Source organism: Salvia hispanica, chromosome 6, assembly GCF_029641045.1.
Source record: "Salvia hispanica isolate PSC_SH4W2 chromosome 6, Shi_PSC_v1, whole genome shotgun sequence".
Classification (NCBI taxonomy): domain Eukaryota; kingdom Viridiplantae; phylum Streptophyta; class Magnoliopsida; order Lamiales; family Lamiaceae; genus Salvia; species Salvia hispanica.
Genome location: NC_142697.1, coordinates 14,789,863 through 14,810,371, shown reverse-complemented (window position 1 = coordinate 14,810,371; position 20,509 = coordinate 14,789,863). Strand labels below are relative to the sequence as shown.

At 34.7% G+C, this 20,509-nt stretch overlaps 1 protein-coding gene across 1 annotated transcript; it reads right to left on the bottom strand.

Annotated features, from left to right (window-relative positions):
* Positions 1–18,303: 18,303 nt before the first annotated feature.
* On the bottom strand, positions 18,304–19,284 carry LOC125203169 (uncharacterized). Its single transcript, XM_048101472.2, has one exon. It carries the CDS (start codon positions 19,189–19,191, stop codon positions 18,472–18,474), a length of 720 nt encoding a protein of 239 aa, XP_047957429.1. The 5' UTR covers positions 19,192–19,284; the 3' UTR covers positions 18,304–18,471.
* Positions 19,285–20,509: the final 1,225 nt, after the last annotated feature.

The following is a 20,509-nucleotide window of genomic DNA, read 5'->3' as shown; positions in this document are numbered from 1 at the left end:
TAGTCATAGATTTATTTCTATGAGATTGAGTTACGAAGAAAAAAATATTAGTATCATTAAAATAACTAAAACTTACATAATCAAGAAAAATAAAATAGTACTACATAATTGAAAACAAATCATAATCACACATGCGAGTGAATCGTGACCAAATTTCTTCAACTAGATCATGTTATATTGTTATTCTTTATCGTGTGTCAATTCACGGTAAGCTACGTTATTTTAGACCTTTGTAGGAACACATTTGATTTGGGATGTCGATTGCCGTCGGGGAGTCGACTGGTTTTTATACCCAATTTGACTTGTATCTCATTTTTAATCATAGTAGTAGTATTTAATATAATTCGCATATAAGATATCCAATAACATGTCCTTGAAGCACATATGCTGATATGCCCCATACCGTTAGGTTTTACATAGAGCATAATATCAATGATGCTCTAAACACTCCCAAATAATTTCTAAAATTTGGGCTGAAATCAAATGAAATATTTATATATGAATGAGTATCAAAAGCGGATAAATGGAAGTATAATGAGATAAACTTTAACTCGATTTAAACTCCCACTCTACTAGAAAGCTCTTGGATATATGCTACTACCATTAAAGGGTTGTTTGGGAGGACATGTAAAGGGTTGAATGATATTATTTTAATTAAATAAATTAGGTTATTAAACGACAATCTATAATTATTTGAAGCAAAGTGATTAAAAGTTTTGGTTAGGGCAATAAAAAGCAGTTGCTTTTGGGCTTAGATTCAGAGGATGTTCCTTTTTAGCACCTCATGTGTGGAAGGGCCCATTTTAAATTGTAGATCATCAACTCAACTCTCAATCTAATCATCATGAGATTGAAATCATAATTAAACTCCCAAATCATCAATCCATGTGGAGTCATGCATGCAGTTTCAGTTGATCATAAGTTTAATCGAGATGATTAGATTTTGGAGATTTTGCCAAGTGTTGAAACTTGAAACCAAACTTTTTATTTTTCTAAATTCATACAAAATTATTTTATGTTCAATCTTCTTTATGGTACAATGAATCTAGAGTTAGGGTTTTAATATAGAAATAAGAGACTACTTAAACAAGCCTCCTGAAAAAAGGGATGCCAAATGATTTTCCTTTTGCAAATACCCCATTCATTTTGACAATTATAAAATATGACATGGTCCCTAACTAATTTCCATATGATGTGATCAACTGCCTAAGATTTATTAAAAGAAAAAAAAATTAATTTCGAAAAATATTTGAAAATAATTGTTCACTCCAACAAACAAACACTTGCTCATGTTGGAGGAAAGGGGAAAAAAGGATGAGTTGGTTTATGAAGGAAAGCTCATCACATTTAGGATTTGAATGGACCCAATGCATAAAAGCATGGTTAGGGATTGCTTTGTGGACCATTTAACCCATATTTCATTTTATCTGTTTAATTTTATTGTTTTTTTGATAATGGGTGATGTGAATTGTGATGCTTACTCGTAACTAATCCCTAGCCCCTTTTCTAAAAAGTGTTAGGTTGCATTTGACGAAGAGCACTTCATCTATTGGAATGTAAACTTTTAAATTTATACGTAAAAATAAACCTTTTCTCGTGTCATTTTTGCTACGGCCACCGAGTTTTCATTACTCTATTCCAATGATTTCGTTTTCTAAATATATGGCTTTATATTCCCATTAGCGCATGTTTGATAGGATAGATAATTCATTTAGGAATGAAATTCTATAAACAAAAATGTTCGAGAATTATATGTAGAAGATGAGAAACGAAAAAGGAGAAATTGCTAAAAGAAAAAGAAGGAAAGAAAAGGAGAATTTGAATGGGCAGAAGACGCGGTCCTCATTTTTAATGGGCTACTAGGCCCAATATGACAGACCCTAGGCCCAATATGACAGACCCGAGGCCCAGTAAAAGTTAGTAGTCACTAGAATATATTTATTATTATTATTATTATTACTACTTTTCTAGGGGAGAGGATATTGAAATATTCACTCTCTGTTAGTGAATGGAAAACTGGTGGTACACGTTGAAGTAATAAAGTCTGTATACTGCATTTCCAAAGCAGATTAAATTGAAAAAGAATGATTAAAGTAAAATCATAAGTAAAACGAAACAAACATTTCATAAATCATAATGACCTAAAATAAAAAAAAGTGTCAGGTAATTATAATTATAATTATAATAAGAATAAAAATTGAGTTAGATTGGGCCGCCCCATATCAATCCTATGACCCTCTACACATGCATCCACCCCATCTCTACATGCCATCTCAAATTGCTATCTCTGTCTCAATCCAAGGGAAAACATTTTTCTTTCATAACGAAATTTTATTTAAATGAAAAAAAGAGTTGGTAGATTCATATTTTCGTTTTAGCAAATGAGTAAATTAAAGTAAGATGTATTTGCATTACTTAAGTGTGTAAATGGGTTTTTAACTCCGATAATTTATTTGGAAAGTTTTCATATTATAAAACTTTATTCCATTCCTAAAAACTAAATACCATATAAAATTTAAATATTTAGAATTCTACTATATCCACATGTCAAATAATAATTAGTGGGACATACCAAGTCATCATGCCACTAACTAGAAACCCCTAATTGATTTAGGAAAATTCATTGATGTGTAATTGGCTGTTTAATTAAAATTAATTCGCATGTTAATATTTTATTTTTAATGAATTTCAGAATTTGTAATGTAATTTCAATTTTTGATAAAGTTTTATTAAAGTGAGTATGTTTTACTAATTGCATTTTTTAAATTGAAGAAATTAAATAATGAGGCCATAAATAATGAAGGGAAGTGATGGTTAAGGGATAAATGGTTGCATATGTTATCTCTTAAATGGAGTAAGTGATAGGATAAAAAGTGATATCGGACCCATGAATAGTTAAGATACGGACTACGGCGGTTGTGGATGTTCTATATTCTCTTCTCCAAATTATATTTCATATCCAGTCCTGCGTACTATAACTTTATAAGAGCACTCCCAATGGTTTGGGGATAAGAGCACTCCCAATGGTTTGGGGATAAACTCCCTTATTTCTCCCTAACTCCTGCCACATCAGCGCCACATCAGCACTAAAAATTATCCCCAGTTTTTAGCCAACTTTTAGCCAACCTCTGCAATGGTTTCTCCCTTATTTCTCCCTTATTTCTCCCTAACTCAACATTTCATTTTTACATCATCACTAATTTAATTGTTTTATTTTTATATATAATAAAGCTAGCTTATTTAATTTATAAGATAAAACAAATAATAGTAATAAAGTTCGTTGTATTAAACACGGGTACACATTACAACGAAGAAAATTAAAAAAAAAAAAAGTACTCGAATGGAAAAAAAAAATCAAAAAAAAAAATTCAAAGAAAAAAAAATTCAAGGGCGGTGGGCGCGGTTTCTATTTGCCCACAATTCTTCGATGATATCGTGTTGTAGTGCTTGATGGGCCTCCTTCTGGTGTATGTCCATGAACGCCTGGAACCGTTCATGTTCGTTGTGCGGTACACCCTGGCGGGCGGACTCGGTTGAGACACCGTGACTCGATGATGCAACACTTGGGTCGTTGGTGACGTCGAGGACGCCTTCGTGTTCATCATTGATGATCATGTTATGCATGATGATGCACGCATACATGATATCGGCAATATCCTCCTGGTAGAAAAAGCGCGTCGGGCCCTTTACCAGTGCAAATCGCGATTGGAGCACCCCAAATGCCCTCTCCACATCCTTGCGCGCAGACTCTTGCGCTCGGGCAAAATACCTTCTTCTATCTCCGAGGTACCTCTTCGAAACCCGCTACATCCCATCCGGTGGGAGCGGGAGGTACCTCTTCTTCGGAAGAAGAATGTGATATTTCCTCGTCGGACTGAGCACGAGACGATGAATCAGAACTCATTTAATAAAGATGGAGAGAAAAAAGATTGAAAATTTGTGTGAATGAAGTTTGTGGGTGATGAATGGAGGAAGAGGATGAAATATTTATAGGGGTGGAAATTAGAATATGACCGTTGAGGAAAAAAAAAGAAAAAAAAAAAGATCATCGCCGAAAAATCGCCGAACAGCTCCCCACAGTGGCCGGCGATGATCCGGCGATAGCCCGGCGTTAAAACGCCGCTTGGCGTAAAATCGGTAGGATTTTCGCCGAAAAATCGCCGAAATCCTCCCAATGGCCGGCGATAAGTCGGCGATATCCGGCAAAAAATCGCCGGATTTTCGCCGTCGCCATTGGGAGTGCTCTAAGTAGAAAGTAAATGTAAATACTTATGATAATATATTAGTCGAATTAAAATTAGAAATGATACGTTATGTTAGTAATGATGGAATATGAATATGCTCCTGAATATGGCATCATCCATGGGCTTTTCTTTATTTATTTAGTTAAGGGTATCTTTCGTCCATGCAAGAGTAAGAGATAAGGTCATAGAATTGGAAGTTGGATGGATTATATTATCAAAATGATGTCTAATTTCAACTATTAATATAGTATTTGTGAATATAGTTGGTCAGTCTTGGCCTCCTTTCGTCATTTTATTGTAGTGCAGCTTTATATACTCCCTCTGTCCCAGAAAGATTGTCTCATTTCCTTTTTCACACTCGTTTTGCATAAATAATTATAAATAGTTAAAGTAGAGAAAGAGTAAAGTAAAAGAGAAAATAACGTAGAGAATAGTCTTACCTACATTATTCTTTCTCTTATTTTACTCTCTTTCAACTTTACCTATTTATTATTATTTTTGTAAAACGGGTGCAAAAAACGAACCGGGACAATCTTTCTGGGACGGAGGGAGTACATTGTTGACAGGCGATTAACTGCGGATTAGAAGGTAGAGAGTTATGTATATATACGGTGAGGAGTGGAATGAATGGTCTCACATTTATGAAGGACTATTACAGAATTTATGGTTATAGACAAACTATATCACATCTCTTATCGTATTCATGTCAAAAAAAAAAAAAAACAGAATCATAACACCTATTTGTTGCGTTGCGATTATTGCAAAGTTTGGAAGTTGAAATGTTACAATCATCATACCATATATATATAAATACTATTTTTTTATGCTATATCATAAAAAAATATTTAAATCCATTATATGAACTTGTCAATCCTCAAATGGGTATATATAACTGCATTTTTATTTAAAAGGAAAATATATTGTTTCTTTTTTCCCCTAGATTTAGGATTTGAACATTTAGGTTGTTGCAAAAAATTGGAGTCTTATTTTTTGGTTGGTTAAGGGATTTGATATCATATCACCACTCAACTTCTTCTTCTTCTTTTTTTTTAATCATACTACATATAATTGCAGAGAGGAAAAATGAGAAAACAATACTCCATATGCTAGAACTAAAGTGAAATTTATGTGTCAAAATCTAAAAAAACAATATATGTGATTTGTCGTATTATTTGGTTTACAACTTATTAATGAGATGTATAGCCCAAGAGACAACATGTCCTGATCTATAAATTAGCTTTCTTTTTCATATTTAATATCCTTCATATCTCATTTCTTCACTTATTAATGTGATGCATCTCATCGTATCTCTTTGCTATCTTTTATTTTTGAAACAAACACTTTCGTGTATTGGTCTTGCAAAGGACTAAATAGATAGTGATGGGACACAGACAAAAAAGCTTGTCAAAGTGGTAACTGTCTATTAGCAATAATTAAGAGACAATTAGGTCTACAAGCAATGAGAAGATTCCAACCAATACTATGTGATTGTACATTTGGATTAAGTTACATAGATGATCAGTTGTTTTTCACTAACTTATCACTATGTTTAAATCAAATGCATTTTTTACACACATTTCGTAGGTAATACTGGGACGGTACGGTATATTATACTGAAAATATCGGTGTTAGGAAATATCATATCGTAATTGTACCAAATATTTTCGTATACCAAAGTTTTAGTATGGAATAATTCGAATACCGTTACCGTACCAGTTTAATGGTACCAAAATATTGTATAACATGTCTTTACGATGTATAGAATTTCGATACACTATATTGTTATACCGCACTATTTCTTATACCTAAAATATTTAAATATACATTAATCGTTCATTTTAATGGAGAATAGTCAAATTTTTATTTGGGATTTTGAATTAAAATCTCCTGATCTTAAGGACTACATAAATTTGTCCAAAAAGTAAGAGAAAGAATAAAATGATCATGTGAGATACATGCATTCTATTTAAGTTCAATGATTCATAAAGTCTTATTAGATATTATCTTCTTTAAAAAATGATTATTCATGCGCGTCAACTATGATCGGATCAAGAATCCCGACTAAGAAATTAAGCTTTTGAGGTAGGCATTTTTTCTAAAATGTGAATTTGCCTTCCAAGCATGTTTATGTGAAGAATAATGCTATGTACGATTTTGTCATGCCATATTTTGTATTATGGAATACCTATTTTCTTGGCTATGCCAATTATGAGTAGGGCTGCAAACCCTACTCGGACTAGTGTACACATATGAGGATCATGAGCTAGCTTTCGAGTTGGCCATAGCTTTCGAGTTGGCCAGTCCAGTGACTGTCGTGGAATGTGGCCACATTCCCAATTCACATATGATTCAGATATGGTCTCTATATTATATGAATTTAGTTTCGCAATCAAACTTTAGAATAAGATATCTTAGTGACTCGAGCCTTTTTAAGTTAAAACCCTGTGTTCACTCATCTGTGGCTGACAAAAATCTTTCGTGAAAAACGCCTACAACCGCCAAGGGTGGACGGCTCAAGGCGATTGGCGCATGGTGGAGCAAAAATTTTGGGAGCAACAATGGCTAGAAGACGTGTATCGCCGTCAACAAATTGAAGAGCTCCAAAGGATGGCCGCCGAGACTCACAAGAGCGCCAAACCATGAGTGGTGACATCGCCTATCTTATTGGCGCGTTCAACGACCTCATCGCCTGTTTCCCTCCTCCTCCTCAAGATTGAAGAAGTCAAGTTCAATGACTTTAAATGAGCACTTGTATCATGTTTTTGGATGTTTTAAGACAATTTCTTTCCATGGTTTTGATAATTTTTGCTTTAATTTTTATGTATTTTTGGTTTTGGTTTAATTTTCTAATTTGAAATTTTTTTTCGCAGGTTCTGCCACCTGAACGCTGGATCATGAGTTTAGGTTTTTGTTTTAGGGTTTTCGTTTTGTTTTTAAGTTTTTGCTTTTGTTTTTCAAAACCCCGTAGGAGAATTTTGTGTTCTAAAATTGTTTTCTTGAATACATGTCATGAACTTAACATGAAGAACTTAGAAACACGCATGCATAGGGACACACTTTAGATTGAGTTGCCAATGATATTACATTCCATCTATGTTTAAGTATGGCTTGACGTTTTGATTTGATGGTTTGGTGAAAAGGTGCATAATTAGTGAATTGCTTGTTCGCCTTGAATCATGCTTTATACCTTGTGAGGATTTGAGTCTTGATTTCATTCTTGTGTGATTTATCTGCATTCATGTATATGTTTCTAGAATTTGCTCCTAGTCTTGCAAGTCTACATAGTGTTTAAGTTGATTTAGGAGGAAGATTGACCATCTTTTCTAGCCTACTTTTATCCAAAATTTTCGACCCTCTCAAAAGTTCAAAAATTGTTCAAAATTTTTCCCTTTGGAGCCAATTTTGAGCCTTTAAGCCTATTCTTTGGAAGCAAAATTAAATGGGGACAATTCCTTGGGTTAGTAGTTTTTGCTATATTATTTTGTAAAGGAATTGGAGAGATAAGGAAGAAAGTATAAAAAGTAGTTTGCTTAATGTAATGAAAGTGCAAGTTGTGAAATAGAAAAATTAAAAATATGTGCTTGATTATAGAAAGGATGCGTATGAAAAAAAAAGAAGAAAAGAAAAAAAAAGTGTGCAAGGTTGTGAAAAGAAAAGAAAATAAAAGGATTGGAAAGTGAGTTGAAGGAGAAAATAAAGTGTTAAAATTGTCTTGGGTTTAGAAAACTGGAGTCACTTTAACTCTACTTGGGATATTTAATTTTTAATCACTTTTTAGCCAAATATTTCTCACCTACCAAAGAGCCTACATTACAACCAAAGATAAAGACCTTTCGGACTTTTGATACTTAATCACATCTAGTAGAGGAGGGATTAGACTTTAAGCAAGCCTATGGTAAGCTTTGCATGATGCATGATTTGAGTGCTTATATAAACATTACCCTTATACACTTTGAGAGTGAGAGAACACATCCCAACTTTGGAAGTTTGCCACATGTGAGTGCTTGATTTCAAGGTGTTCCACGAGTTAGTAATGAAAGTGCACTAATAAGCCTTGCTTGATTTGATTGCGTTAATACATGCTTAATCTGTTTTTTCATCTTTTGAGGCAATTATGGCGTCTAGTCCTTGTGCATTCCGTGCGTCTACTTTTGGGTCTTTATTGTTTTGTTCGAGGACAATAAAAAATGTAAGTTTGGGGGAGTTGATACGCTCGGATTTTGCACTGTTTTAAGGCCATTATTTGGTCCGTTTTTTATGTCAAAGTCACTCTACACGTCCATTATTTGCATATTTCATCTATTTTGGTATTTTGACGTGTTTTGTGAGAAATATGCATAATTGAGCCGAAAAAGGGAGTCAAAACGCAAAGTCTGGAAATCTGGAGTCAGACGGCAACCGGCGACCGCCGGCGCCTGGCGGCCAGAGCAATGCAATAGCCCGCCTCGGAAAATTACACTTGGAAGAGAGTCTCGCCCGGCGACCGCCGGAAGTCATGCGGCGGTCCGCCGCCGAAGGAACAGAGACTCTGGACTCCAACGCGGTGACCGCCGGCCAAGGTGCGGCGGCCCGCCAGAGAAAGGCGGCGAATCCGATTAGCCCTAGATCTGCTCCAAGATTTACCACATTTTGAAAATCTTTTTCCTTCTACAATGAGGATTGGCTTTCCCCTATAAATAGGACCTCAAGCTTCATCAACCAGAGAGCTTCTTTTTGCAAAATAATTCACAGAGATCAAAAAGCTAGAGTACTGCAATTGCGCAAGGAGTTGAAGAAGGATTTCAAGAACATCAAGAACGACAAGGATTCAATCTACAGGTTTTATTTGCTTTAGTTTTATGTTCAAATTGTCTTCCCTTCAATCTATGTGTTTAGCTTATTCCATTATGTGTAACTAAGCTCATAGGATTCTAGGGATGTGTTAGTAACAACTTTGGTTATACAATTCCAATTTTCTATTTAAATCCGTTATGTTTTTACTTTGTTTCTTCCCTAAGTAATTCTGATGCTGCATGATTGAGTGACACAATCGTGTATGATTTAATATAACTTGCTTCATAACTGTGAGAGAGTTCTAGCTAGTTAGATCCACTTAGTAGACGCTACAGTTAGCTTCCTTTAAAACGAGACTGTTAATTGAGAGTGAGGACTTTTCAAGGGTCTTAGGAGCTTTATGGAGTTACGTGTTAGGATTGACAACCCTAATCTTGTAATCAACGTTTGCATCGCATGAGCATAAGCTAGGCGACTCGTCCTATCAAAGTAATAATTATGCTAGGGTATTGTAGTTTGGAATTTGTATAACCATAACTGTGAACGCACATCCCTGGAATTCCCTTATCTCTATATTTTATCCTCGTGTTTATTTGCAATCAGTTGTTATTTGCTTTCATTGTTTTTAGTCTTCAAAAGTTTTCAAAATTCTCTTGTTTTTCCAAATAGTAATTGAGTCTTAGTAGAAGATAGACAGTCCGTGTTTGCCTTCCCCGTGTTCGATATCCGGTACTGACCTTTAGTTATACTATATATACTCAGTATACATATATACTCTGTATACCTCCCCGTTTATCCAAACGACGCGTGTCTGGCGGGCCGCCGCGGCCCGTCCAACGGTTTCTTCGGCCCGCCCTAAGCTTGCCCTAAGCCGGACCTATCTTGCACATGTGAACACACGTGTGGCGACCGCCGTGTTAAGTGCGGTGACCGCCACTCGTTAAATATTTTTTTATTTTTTTATTTTTTTAAAAGAAAAAGAATAACGATAAACATAAAGAGAAATTGGGTTGCCTCCCAACAAGCGCGGTTGTTTTTAGTCGTTAACTCGACTTGAAGTGGCCCACTAGTTGGGCGGATCAGCGATCCGAGTGTTGAAAATCGGCATAGAAAGTAGCTTGGTCCCTAGCTTCTTCCACCACTTGTACTTCCCCTTATTGGTTTTAAGCACGTAAATATCGGGGTCTTCCTTGGGCACTTTCCTCTTCTTCTGCTTCTTTTTCTGTGGAATGGAATTAAAAGAGTTAAGTTCACCCTTTTTAGGAGAAGGACTTACCTTGTTGACAGTATAAATTTTGGAGGTAGAAGGATCCTCCACTTCGAATGGATCTTGGGACTTTGTCAAGTCCGTGACCATGATTGCTCTGCACTGCCGTTCCATCTCTGCCTGCCTTGCCTCCTCAAACTTAAGAATCATGATGTCATGAATAGTGATGTCCAGTGTCTAGCAGTGTAGAATTGTTATTATATTGAATTGTGCACTCGCTGCATCTGACTTTTTAACATCCTCAAGAGGTGTTCGGTTTAAAGTTTTGTTATTCAAAAAACTGGTCAATTGAAATTTATTCCATGAATAATAAATAAGGATTATGAACTAGACAACTCATGAATACTCCCTCCGTCCCCCAAATTTTGTCACCATTTGACCCGACACGGGTTTTAAGAAATGTAATAGAAAATGGGTTGAAAAAGTTAGTGGCATGTGAGTCCTACTTTTATATATTAGTTTTAAAATAAATGTGAGTAGGAATGAGTTAGTGAAATGTAGGGTCCACTATCAAAAATGGTAAAAGTGAAAGGTGACAAATTTTTAGAAACGGACGAAAAAGGAAATAGGTGACAAATTTTCAGGGATGGAGATGTTAATTACTTAAGTCAAATAGCAGACTTGGATATATATATATTAAGTGCGAGAAACAATATAATTAAAGAGGTGACACAAAATACTCATATTTTCAAATTTGTACGGTCAATTAGTATTAATTTAATATATATATATATATATATATATATATATATTTTGATTGATAATAATATTCTACTTTAGCTTAAATTCAATTGGGGCCCAAATTTTAGTCAATTACAAGCCAAACATGTGTGGAGCAAGTCCAAATCACCATAGATCCTTGATATGACTCAGTATGAATTTATGAATATGTTAATAGATTAGAGAGAAGCCCAAGGCTTCATACATAATTTGCGTCCCCACAGCAGAGAAAAAATTGATTTTGATCTCTCATCTCTTAGTAATAGGGATTTTGCGTTTCTCTGTTTAATACCTAGATAATTTTGATAAGCTTGGATCACTTTAAGATCAAAAAAATAAAGTTTGGGAAACCGTTAGAAGATCCATGGTCGAATTTTCAAGATCATCACGTGGAGAAGTACCGATCAATCTCAATTATATGTAGAATCTTGAAGGTATAGCTTTCTTTTTGTAGAACTCATCTTCTAGGATTTTATATGTCAATTACGTGAATTACTGGCGTTCCTAGCATGTAACATATTTATATTGCACAAATAGATTTAGTCTAAATAATCATCTGAATAGATCATATATATATTGCTTTGTTCGAATTGGAAAATCTTCCGCTACAAACCCCATCATTAACCGTAGACATACTTAAGATCAAGGTATCGTCACGTCTTTGTGAAGTATAGAGACAAGAACAATTTTTTTTTTACTTTAGATCTACATATGTAGCCTCTGATCTAGATCAAGTATGATAATGCATGTTGTTTCATCTCGAGCTCGACAAGTAACATGTCGATTCTCGAACTAGTGAATATAGGAGATATAGGTAGCGATAATAGGCCCCTTTTTCGTATGTACACAATATACTGAGCATTTTTTCCGTAACAACCATCAATGGCAAGCCTCGAAGATCTCGTTTCACAATTATCATTGGTTCAGTGACAGAGCCTAAAATTTAAATAAGTCAAGACTGATATTTAATCACGCACTGATAATGCATTTTTATACTATAAAATATCCTTATACTCCCTCTGTCCCATTAAATATGCAAAATTTGCTCTTTGGCACAAGATTTTATGTAGTGTTGTTTTGTGAGTTAATGAAGAGAAAGTAAAGTAAGAGAGAAGAAAAAGTAGAGAAAATATTGTTTTCATTTTTAAAAACGTTTCATTTTTAATTAGACAGACAAAAAAGGAAAACGTTTCATTTCTAATGAGACAGTGAGAGTAATTAATAGGCTTTAAATGATAATACCAAAAATAAAAGATTTGCATCTTTTTCAACAGTATGCTCCAACCATATACCTTTTCAATCAATTTAAATTGAAAACTTCTTTTCTTGGTACCAAATTTAAGTTTTCAAAATGATACGATCTCTTGGTTGTAAGGTCCCTTAAAGATGTATACTTTCTTCGAATGTGATCCCTAATTTGGACATAATAACTAGAAATAGGTGTTTGTAGCCTCGGGTCATTAATTACTCTTTTCGGATTAAATTCAACACTTGCAACACCGATTATTTCTTAGTTCATAATTGAATTCAGGAGTTAAACGACACTAATACTATTTGAAACACTTCGAGTTGAATCATTCCTTTAATTTTTAGTAAGACATATCGATACATGGTGAAGCAGCTAACGGAAAATAAGTTTGACATAAGAAAACAAAATCAAGCTTTAATCAACTCAATATAGTCGTTGCAGCTGTTCCCCAATTTTGTGATATTAGAAAGCAGATTTCTCAATTAAACCCAGAAGCACTCAAACACATATAATTGGAAAAAAAGTAATTATGGCTGAAAATAAAAACAATAAAAATATAATAAAGTGACATTTTAGAGATTTAAGTTTTGTTCAGATCTTTTTGTCTGTTGTTAAAATAATTAGTGTGTAACATTAATATTTTGGGAAACATAAATTGTAGGTCCATGATTATACGAGGAACACAATTGGCCAAATAATTAATACAGTATACGAGTCGTCCTACACGCATGTGGAGTGTACTACCATGCATAATCATTCACAATTTCACATTCCATGTACTCCTATTCCACAATTAAATTATCAGTAGTATGTAATTTCATTTCACTTATATCAAAATATCAATTACCACAGCTAATCTAGCTATACTCGTATTCCCATATATAAAACGCTTAAAAATCTCCTTGATTAACAAGAAATAGTTCTCACAATAGACTACATAAATTTTAATGCATAACTGGTAAAATATAAAATGAAAAAAATAAATAAAATAGATATAATAGGAGAGAAAAAAAAGAGTAGCTAAAGACTAATTTTTTATGAACGAACCAAAATGAAAAAACGAGACAATTTTGTATGGATGAAAATAATACTATTTTTTTTTTTGGATGAGTAAATAAATCAAATTAAACCAAAATCAAACGTTTACATCATACACTCAGGCATACCCGAGGAAGTACATGAGAAAATATTACTATTAATTACCATACAAGTTGCGTTCAACCGTCAACGTGTTCAAATAAATCTATGTGACCGAGGGCATGCACAGTCGAGCGCTTAGCAGCTACCCAAAGGATGTCGACGCATACTTAGCTAGTGCATGCTTAAGTATGTCATTACAATTGCTCTAAACAAGCCCTCTTACATGTGGATGTGCAAAGTCACGTAAATAAGGCAGTCAATTTCAATTAAATGGCGGCGAAAAACAATATAGACAATCTCATCACCGTGAATGAAGCGGTAGTCATGACGAGTAATTGAGAGAGAGAGATGAGAAGAAACTAAAAAGTACTAGGAGTAGTAATTTGGATGGACACTGGTAGAGAATAAAAAATTAATTTAGTTTTCTTATACAATTTTTACCAAGATGACGCCTTTTTTTGGGCAACATCGACTTTACGGCTTGCCAAAACGATATTATCGCTTTGGGCTTTGTTGATAATGCGACTAAAATTTGACTTGTGCAAAAATTGAATTCGAGAAAAATTGGCTAACATCAAAGTTCCTGGATTTTTTTTTTTTCATATTTCATATCGATATCCTAATTTTATTGGTAACACAACAACAAAAAAAAAACAGCTAAGGATGTTTTCTAGTACTCCTTCTGTTCCATAAACTTTGTCTTATTTTACTATTTTCATTCGTCCCACAAAGTTTGTTCTAATAGGATCTTTAATAGACATTAAATACACCCCTTAATCTCCTCAAGGTGGGACCATTATTCCATTACACACCTCCATTTAATACAAAATCAAACAATTTCTTAAACCTCGCACCGGATCAAATCGGGACAAATTTTGTGGGACAGAAGGAGTACTATTAAGAACGTTATGTGTGTCTAATTATACCACCAAAGCTTCATAAAGTGTGATTATTGTTTGTGTCTCAACTAAAATTAGGGGACACAAATAGGGGCGTCCTTAAAAAGCAAAAGATTATGATAATTTGTCTTCAATTTAGGGATGCTTTTGATAGAAATCTATGGGTTCCATCCTAAAACCAATTGGTGATAGAAGGAGGGGGCCATGTGTAACACCCCACTTTTTCGAACCCTAATTTTTTAGACATAAAATTTTACATTAAATGCTTTTAATGCTATGAAGTATGTGGATTAGATGATGAGTGATTTATTGTATGATTCTTTGTGACCTAATTGCGATTTGGAGTTGAGTTTGAGTTGAATAGTCAAACTTGTTGATAATATGACGTGGTTATTGAATAGTCAATATTGTGGAAAATATGACGTGGCTGTTGAAAGGTCAATGTGTTGTGAAGATGGAGTGGAATTAAAAATGGTGGATTTTGTGACATAATTATGTGAATATTTTGATGCGGGGCGAAATAATATTGTGGTGAATTATTCCTAAGGGATGAGTGAGATTAAATAGGAGAACCATTATTTTATTGGAATTTTCGACCACTTCAATTTATTGGAGAGGAATTCTATTTTTCTTGGATATAATTATTGTTTGGGATAATTATCCAAATTAAATCCAAAGTCCGATTATTCCTTATTTTCTCCATAGAATTTTCGACCCCTATGCTTATTCCAAGGAGATTTTCGAAAATCTCCTATTTATGGGAGAAGAGATTATTTTATTATATTATTTGATCCCTTATTTATTCTCTTTCATGAATAAATATAAATATCCTAGCATATCTTACCATATCTAAGGAGATCTTGTCATATCATATTTTAATTAATATTTGAAATTGATTCCTTATGGAGGAATCACTAATTAACGCCATTACCTAATTATTTGGGGAGGATTATTATTTTTATTCTGCTCCGTGATATTTTATTCTACTCCGTGAAATATCTAAATTAAATCATAGGCTAATTAAATAGCCTAAGATTTCGAAATCCCCTTATTTCTCACTAGAATTAATGCCACTCTCCCACCATATCTTTCCAAATCTTTATTTATTTAAGGGTTTTTGGCATTTTAAACCAAAACCTTTTCCCGAATTCCGATTTTTCCCATGAACTATGAGATTTGTTTTTAAAACCACGAACTTTCATTTCGTTAGGATTTTCCCCTGGCGGGTCAACGACGAAACCCGAGTTGTCTACGTATCAATTTTAATCCTATTTGTCACTAAATTGATTACATGGATCCTATTTGGCACAATAATACATACAGTCACAATTATTACATAGCAAATGACAACTTCTAAATAAACAAAACACAACTTTAACATTTTGAATTATGCTATTCGGGTCGGAAATGTGCTATTTGGGTCGGGTTGGGAAAATCCTAACGAAATGAAAGTTCGTGGTTTTAAAAACAAATCTCATAGTTCATGGGAAAAACCGGAATTCGGGGAAAGATTTTGGTTTAAAAAACCAAAAACCCTTTATTTAATTGTGGGATTATATTCTTGAACTCTATAAATAAGAGACAAAACCCTAACCCTAGAACACAAAAACACGCCCCCCACTCCCCCAAATACACGCCTCCCCTCTCTCCCACTCTCTCTCAATTTTTCTTCTACTTTTCTCCAATATTTCTTCATCTTTTGAGAAGAATTGAAGTTGAAACTCAAGAATTTTTTAAGAATCGAGGCTACTACTTTGTTCTACCGTTCGTTCTATCGAGAAAAGGTATTTTTGCATTAATCTTTTCTCATCTAACCGATTAATCGGTGTTCTTGAACCTTCATGCATATAGAATGAGTGTAAAGGGGAACTAACGGATGAATGGGATGCGTATGTGTGTGTGTGGATCGTGTGTGTGTGTGTGTGTGCGTGCCTCGGTGTATTGTAAAACACTCATGCGTGACATGTTTTGACGTCAGATCGGGAGTTGTGGTGCGAATAGAAAGTGATATGATAATCATGTTTGATTTTTGAGTGATAATATAAAACGAATCGAGGGGAAAAAGGGAAACGTTGGGAACATGCATGAATTTGAGTAGATGATTGAGACTTACTTGTGTTACGCATAAATTAAAGGTGATAACTCGCGCTCTCGGTGTGATAGCAAGAGGAAGAACATACTTGTGATCTAAGGAATCGAGGTGGGGTTTATTCACTAAACTCTTTTATTACCAAAATATTGATTACGGTGTTACAAGGGTGGATTAAAATGTTATGCCATGTCTGTGATTGTTTTGATTATGTTGTGTGTCTGATGCCTAGTTTGTGAGTCCGCTCCATTAGGCTATAGGGCTATAAAAACGAATTCGCGGTCTGAGTAGGGCCGCAAACCCTATCAGGCTAGTTTACACAGTTGGGATCGGGAGCCGTCCTTGCTAGTCGGCCGGTCTCGTGGGCGAATAGCGTGGCCACACTTTCGTCGCACTATAGAATTGTTAGTTGTTGAGAAAATGGGAGGAATTGTTTGCCTGGCTAGTCTATAAAATTATTTTGTGATACTCGATGATATTCTTTTATAAATGCAAACTCGAGTTCACTATGGTAAGGATGACATATCTATTAAAATGTTTTGGCATGAGTTCACTGAGTATGTTTAAAATACTCAGTCCTGCATGTGTTTTCCCTATGTGCAGGTTGGGCAGCGACGAGAGGTTGGCGGTGTTGAACAAATAAATTGAATGATAATATGGTCGTCTTGAAACATTGAGTGGGGTTGTGTCTTCATACATGACTTCACTTTTCTCTTGGTTGCTTCCGCTAAACATGAAACTTAGTATCGTTGGTTTTTGAACTTATTCCTTTTGATATTAAACCCTTGTCTTTTGAGCATAATTTACGATATCTATTCATTTATTTTTCTTGATTAAGCCGTTGACTTATTGCTCTGATAGTTCATTAAATACCTTGGTCAAAACCCTTTAAATGAAACCCTAGCCTATGTTCTTGTTGCTTTTAAGTCCGCCTAGGTAGCGATCGCCGTATTTATTATACCCTAAAATGTCGGGCTGTTACACCATGAGACTTATATAGTGTTTTCAGTTCTCTTTATACACCAATGTGGGATAGTTATAATATATTTTTTTTAGTTTCAATTGCCATCGACTTTAATTTCTTTTGCGTGCTTACTTATGGTTATTTTTAAAAAAAATTAAATGCTAGTAATAGCATCTCAATTTTTGTGTCATTAGTATTTTTTTTTAGTGTAAACCCTAATGCTTGGTATGATGGAATGGAACGAGGGTGAAATAGAATGGAATGAAGATACGAATAAAATGTCAATTTCCTTGGATTTCTTTTGTATTTTCATCCATTAACTCATTCATTCTATCACACTAAGCAAATGAATAGAATGGAAGTAGGAATCACATTCCATTCCACTATTCTATTTCATTATACCAAGAAGCCCCTGATATGAACTAGTTCATTTATTTAAGTGTCAAGAATCCTTATTATTATTAGTTTGAAAATTACGTTAGTATTTGATTAATAAAATAATTAAACACTTAAATATGTGCGAATCTTAAAAGAAAAATAAAGAACAACAATCTTGTAAAGCTTATCTTTGGATGACCTCGACCGGCGACACATATGTGATATGGCTATCTAACAAATAGTAGGAAAAAAACATATGGCTCAATTTATTCTTGAATTCCCCACTTATATACTTTACCAGTTCAATACCTGATATAACTCATCGCACTTCGCACCTATATTCATGTAGTAAAATTTAAAAGCACATGTTAGATGTTTTCTAACTGTCTGTTTTATTTTAGAAGCATTTCATAATTTTTTGATGACTGTCATATAAGTATCATTTAATGCATCGAATTGAAGATCACAAATTTACAATTATTGATTAATTTCCGTAGTATTGAATAGAAATTAAAATTATTGCCTTGTACGTATATATTCAGAACGATCAATGATCAAAATTAATTTCTACCCAATTCCATCCTCAAATAGCAATCATAGATGATAGAAGTGGTAACAAAATAATAACTGCTTCCACCGCAATTGATAGATAAAATTCATATAACGATTTTGAATCGCTGCTAATCCATGCACCCATTTGATTTGATTTCATCATATTATATATAAGTGTGTGTGTGGTTGTTACTTGTTAGGTAGAGGAAACAGTAGTGAAAGCTTTGGCAAAGGCGTTGATGGAGGCGTAGCCCAAACACCCAAGCAGCCCCTGCCGGTACGGAAGGAACGTCTTTTTCTTCAACTCCTCCGCCTGCGCTCTCTTGGCTGTGTAATGCAGCTCGTGCGCTGACGCCGAGATCACCCTCCTCTTACCGCCGCCGCCATCATTATTTCTCTTTTTCCTCTCCTTCTCCTTGTGCGCCACTTTCTTCGACTTGTGGCCTTCGTTTCGCTCTTCGCTCTTGCTTCTGTACACAAACTCCTTCAGCAATATCCACCGCTTCGACGAAGACCTCGCCGCTCCTTTCTCCTCCAACGGCATCGGCGACATGGATCTGGTGCGCCGCCGCACCTTCAAATCCTCCGATTCGATTAGCGGATCGAGGGGAGCGGAGAGCTTCATCGGCCGGATCTGACCGTTGAAGAACAGCTCGTCGGCGGAGCTCATGTGTTCCGGTGAGTTTGCGGCGGTGGATGGCAGCGTGGCTGAGAAATCGAAATCGGAATCGGCGGCGGCGGAGGGGTAGGAATTGAGAGCGGTGGAGGAGAGCACGAAATGCATGGGGCTGGCGGGTGCGCTGAAGTAGAATCCGGAGGGAGGAGTGGCGCGGCCGGGGCTGGACGGAGCGCTGACGAAGGGAGTGGAGCAGCAGCTGTCGATATCGCCGGCAACGGCGACGGTGACGTCTTCCATGATTGGGGAGACTACTGAAATCTCTGTATTTACGGAATGATTAATCCACTTGGTTTCACTTACTTATATGCTAGCATTTGAAATCAATAATGTGATACTGACATCTAATCAAAAATGCAAGTTTCGTATGATATTTTAAAATTTTAAAATTCTATAACTAATTTGATACAAATGGGAGTGGTGATTTTTTTGACCGACATTAATATCATTCTTTTTTGTGATTTTTTCTATATATAGTTAAAACGGAAGTTTATATAATTAAGACCGCGATTAATTCCATTTCAAAAATACACAATGATTATGTCTCTTGCTTTACTATAAGTTAATAGGGGCTTTCATAGAGATAACAACAAGTAAGAATTCCTATATAAATTTATAATTTTTAAAAATGTTTGATTCGAGACAATATATGATTGGATCAATTTCACCAGTTTCACGATATTAATATTAATTTATTGTATTAATTGTTTAGAATGTTCAATAACAATGCGATGTTACGAAATATACGTAGTGTCACACTGTCATGGCTTAATATTCGTTTTTGAAGATAATTAAAGAGTAACTCATAAAAACAAGCAGAGATGAGCCTCAATTTGTGAAAATGATTAATATATATATATAGTGTTCACATTATTACTTTGGTGCTCACATTATTCAGTAGTTTAAAGAAAATCTATAAAGCAAAACAATATGTATATCAATTATTTTTAAAGTTGTTATCGTATTAGCCAAATTTAATTCTTTATTATCATTTAATCTAAATCGAAGGATTTCAAACGTGATTACTGTCGCTTGCGTGTACGTTAATAACATTACATATTGGTCATATGAAAATGTTTATATTACTACTAATTCTATGTATTAGAGCCTCCACAATAAGAATAGGTCAGTCATAAGCCAGCGACTCTCTCTCTCTGCCACGCCATCAGCACTAAAAATCCACCTGCCACATCAGCATTTTACTCAAATAGGCTAGCCTTAGGCCAGCCATAGGCCAACCGCAATAAAAATAATTCAAAAACAACTACATTTACGAAATTAAACACAAAATACGGAATTAAATTTACGACACATATACGGAAAAAATTCATTAATTTTATTTAAATAAAAAAAAGTACATTAACTAAAAATCAAAAAAATTACATAATAAAAAAAAATTCGGGCTTCCACACACGAGCCACCGCCCCACTCGACCCCTCATTAATTTATTAAAAAAATACATTAAAAAATGTTAGTATGCCTTGAATCCGTTATAGTTTGCCTAGCCCGTCATCTGTGTGCCTGTTTTAAAATCACATAATTAAAAAAATTCATAAAA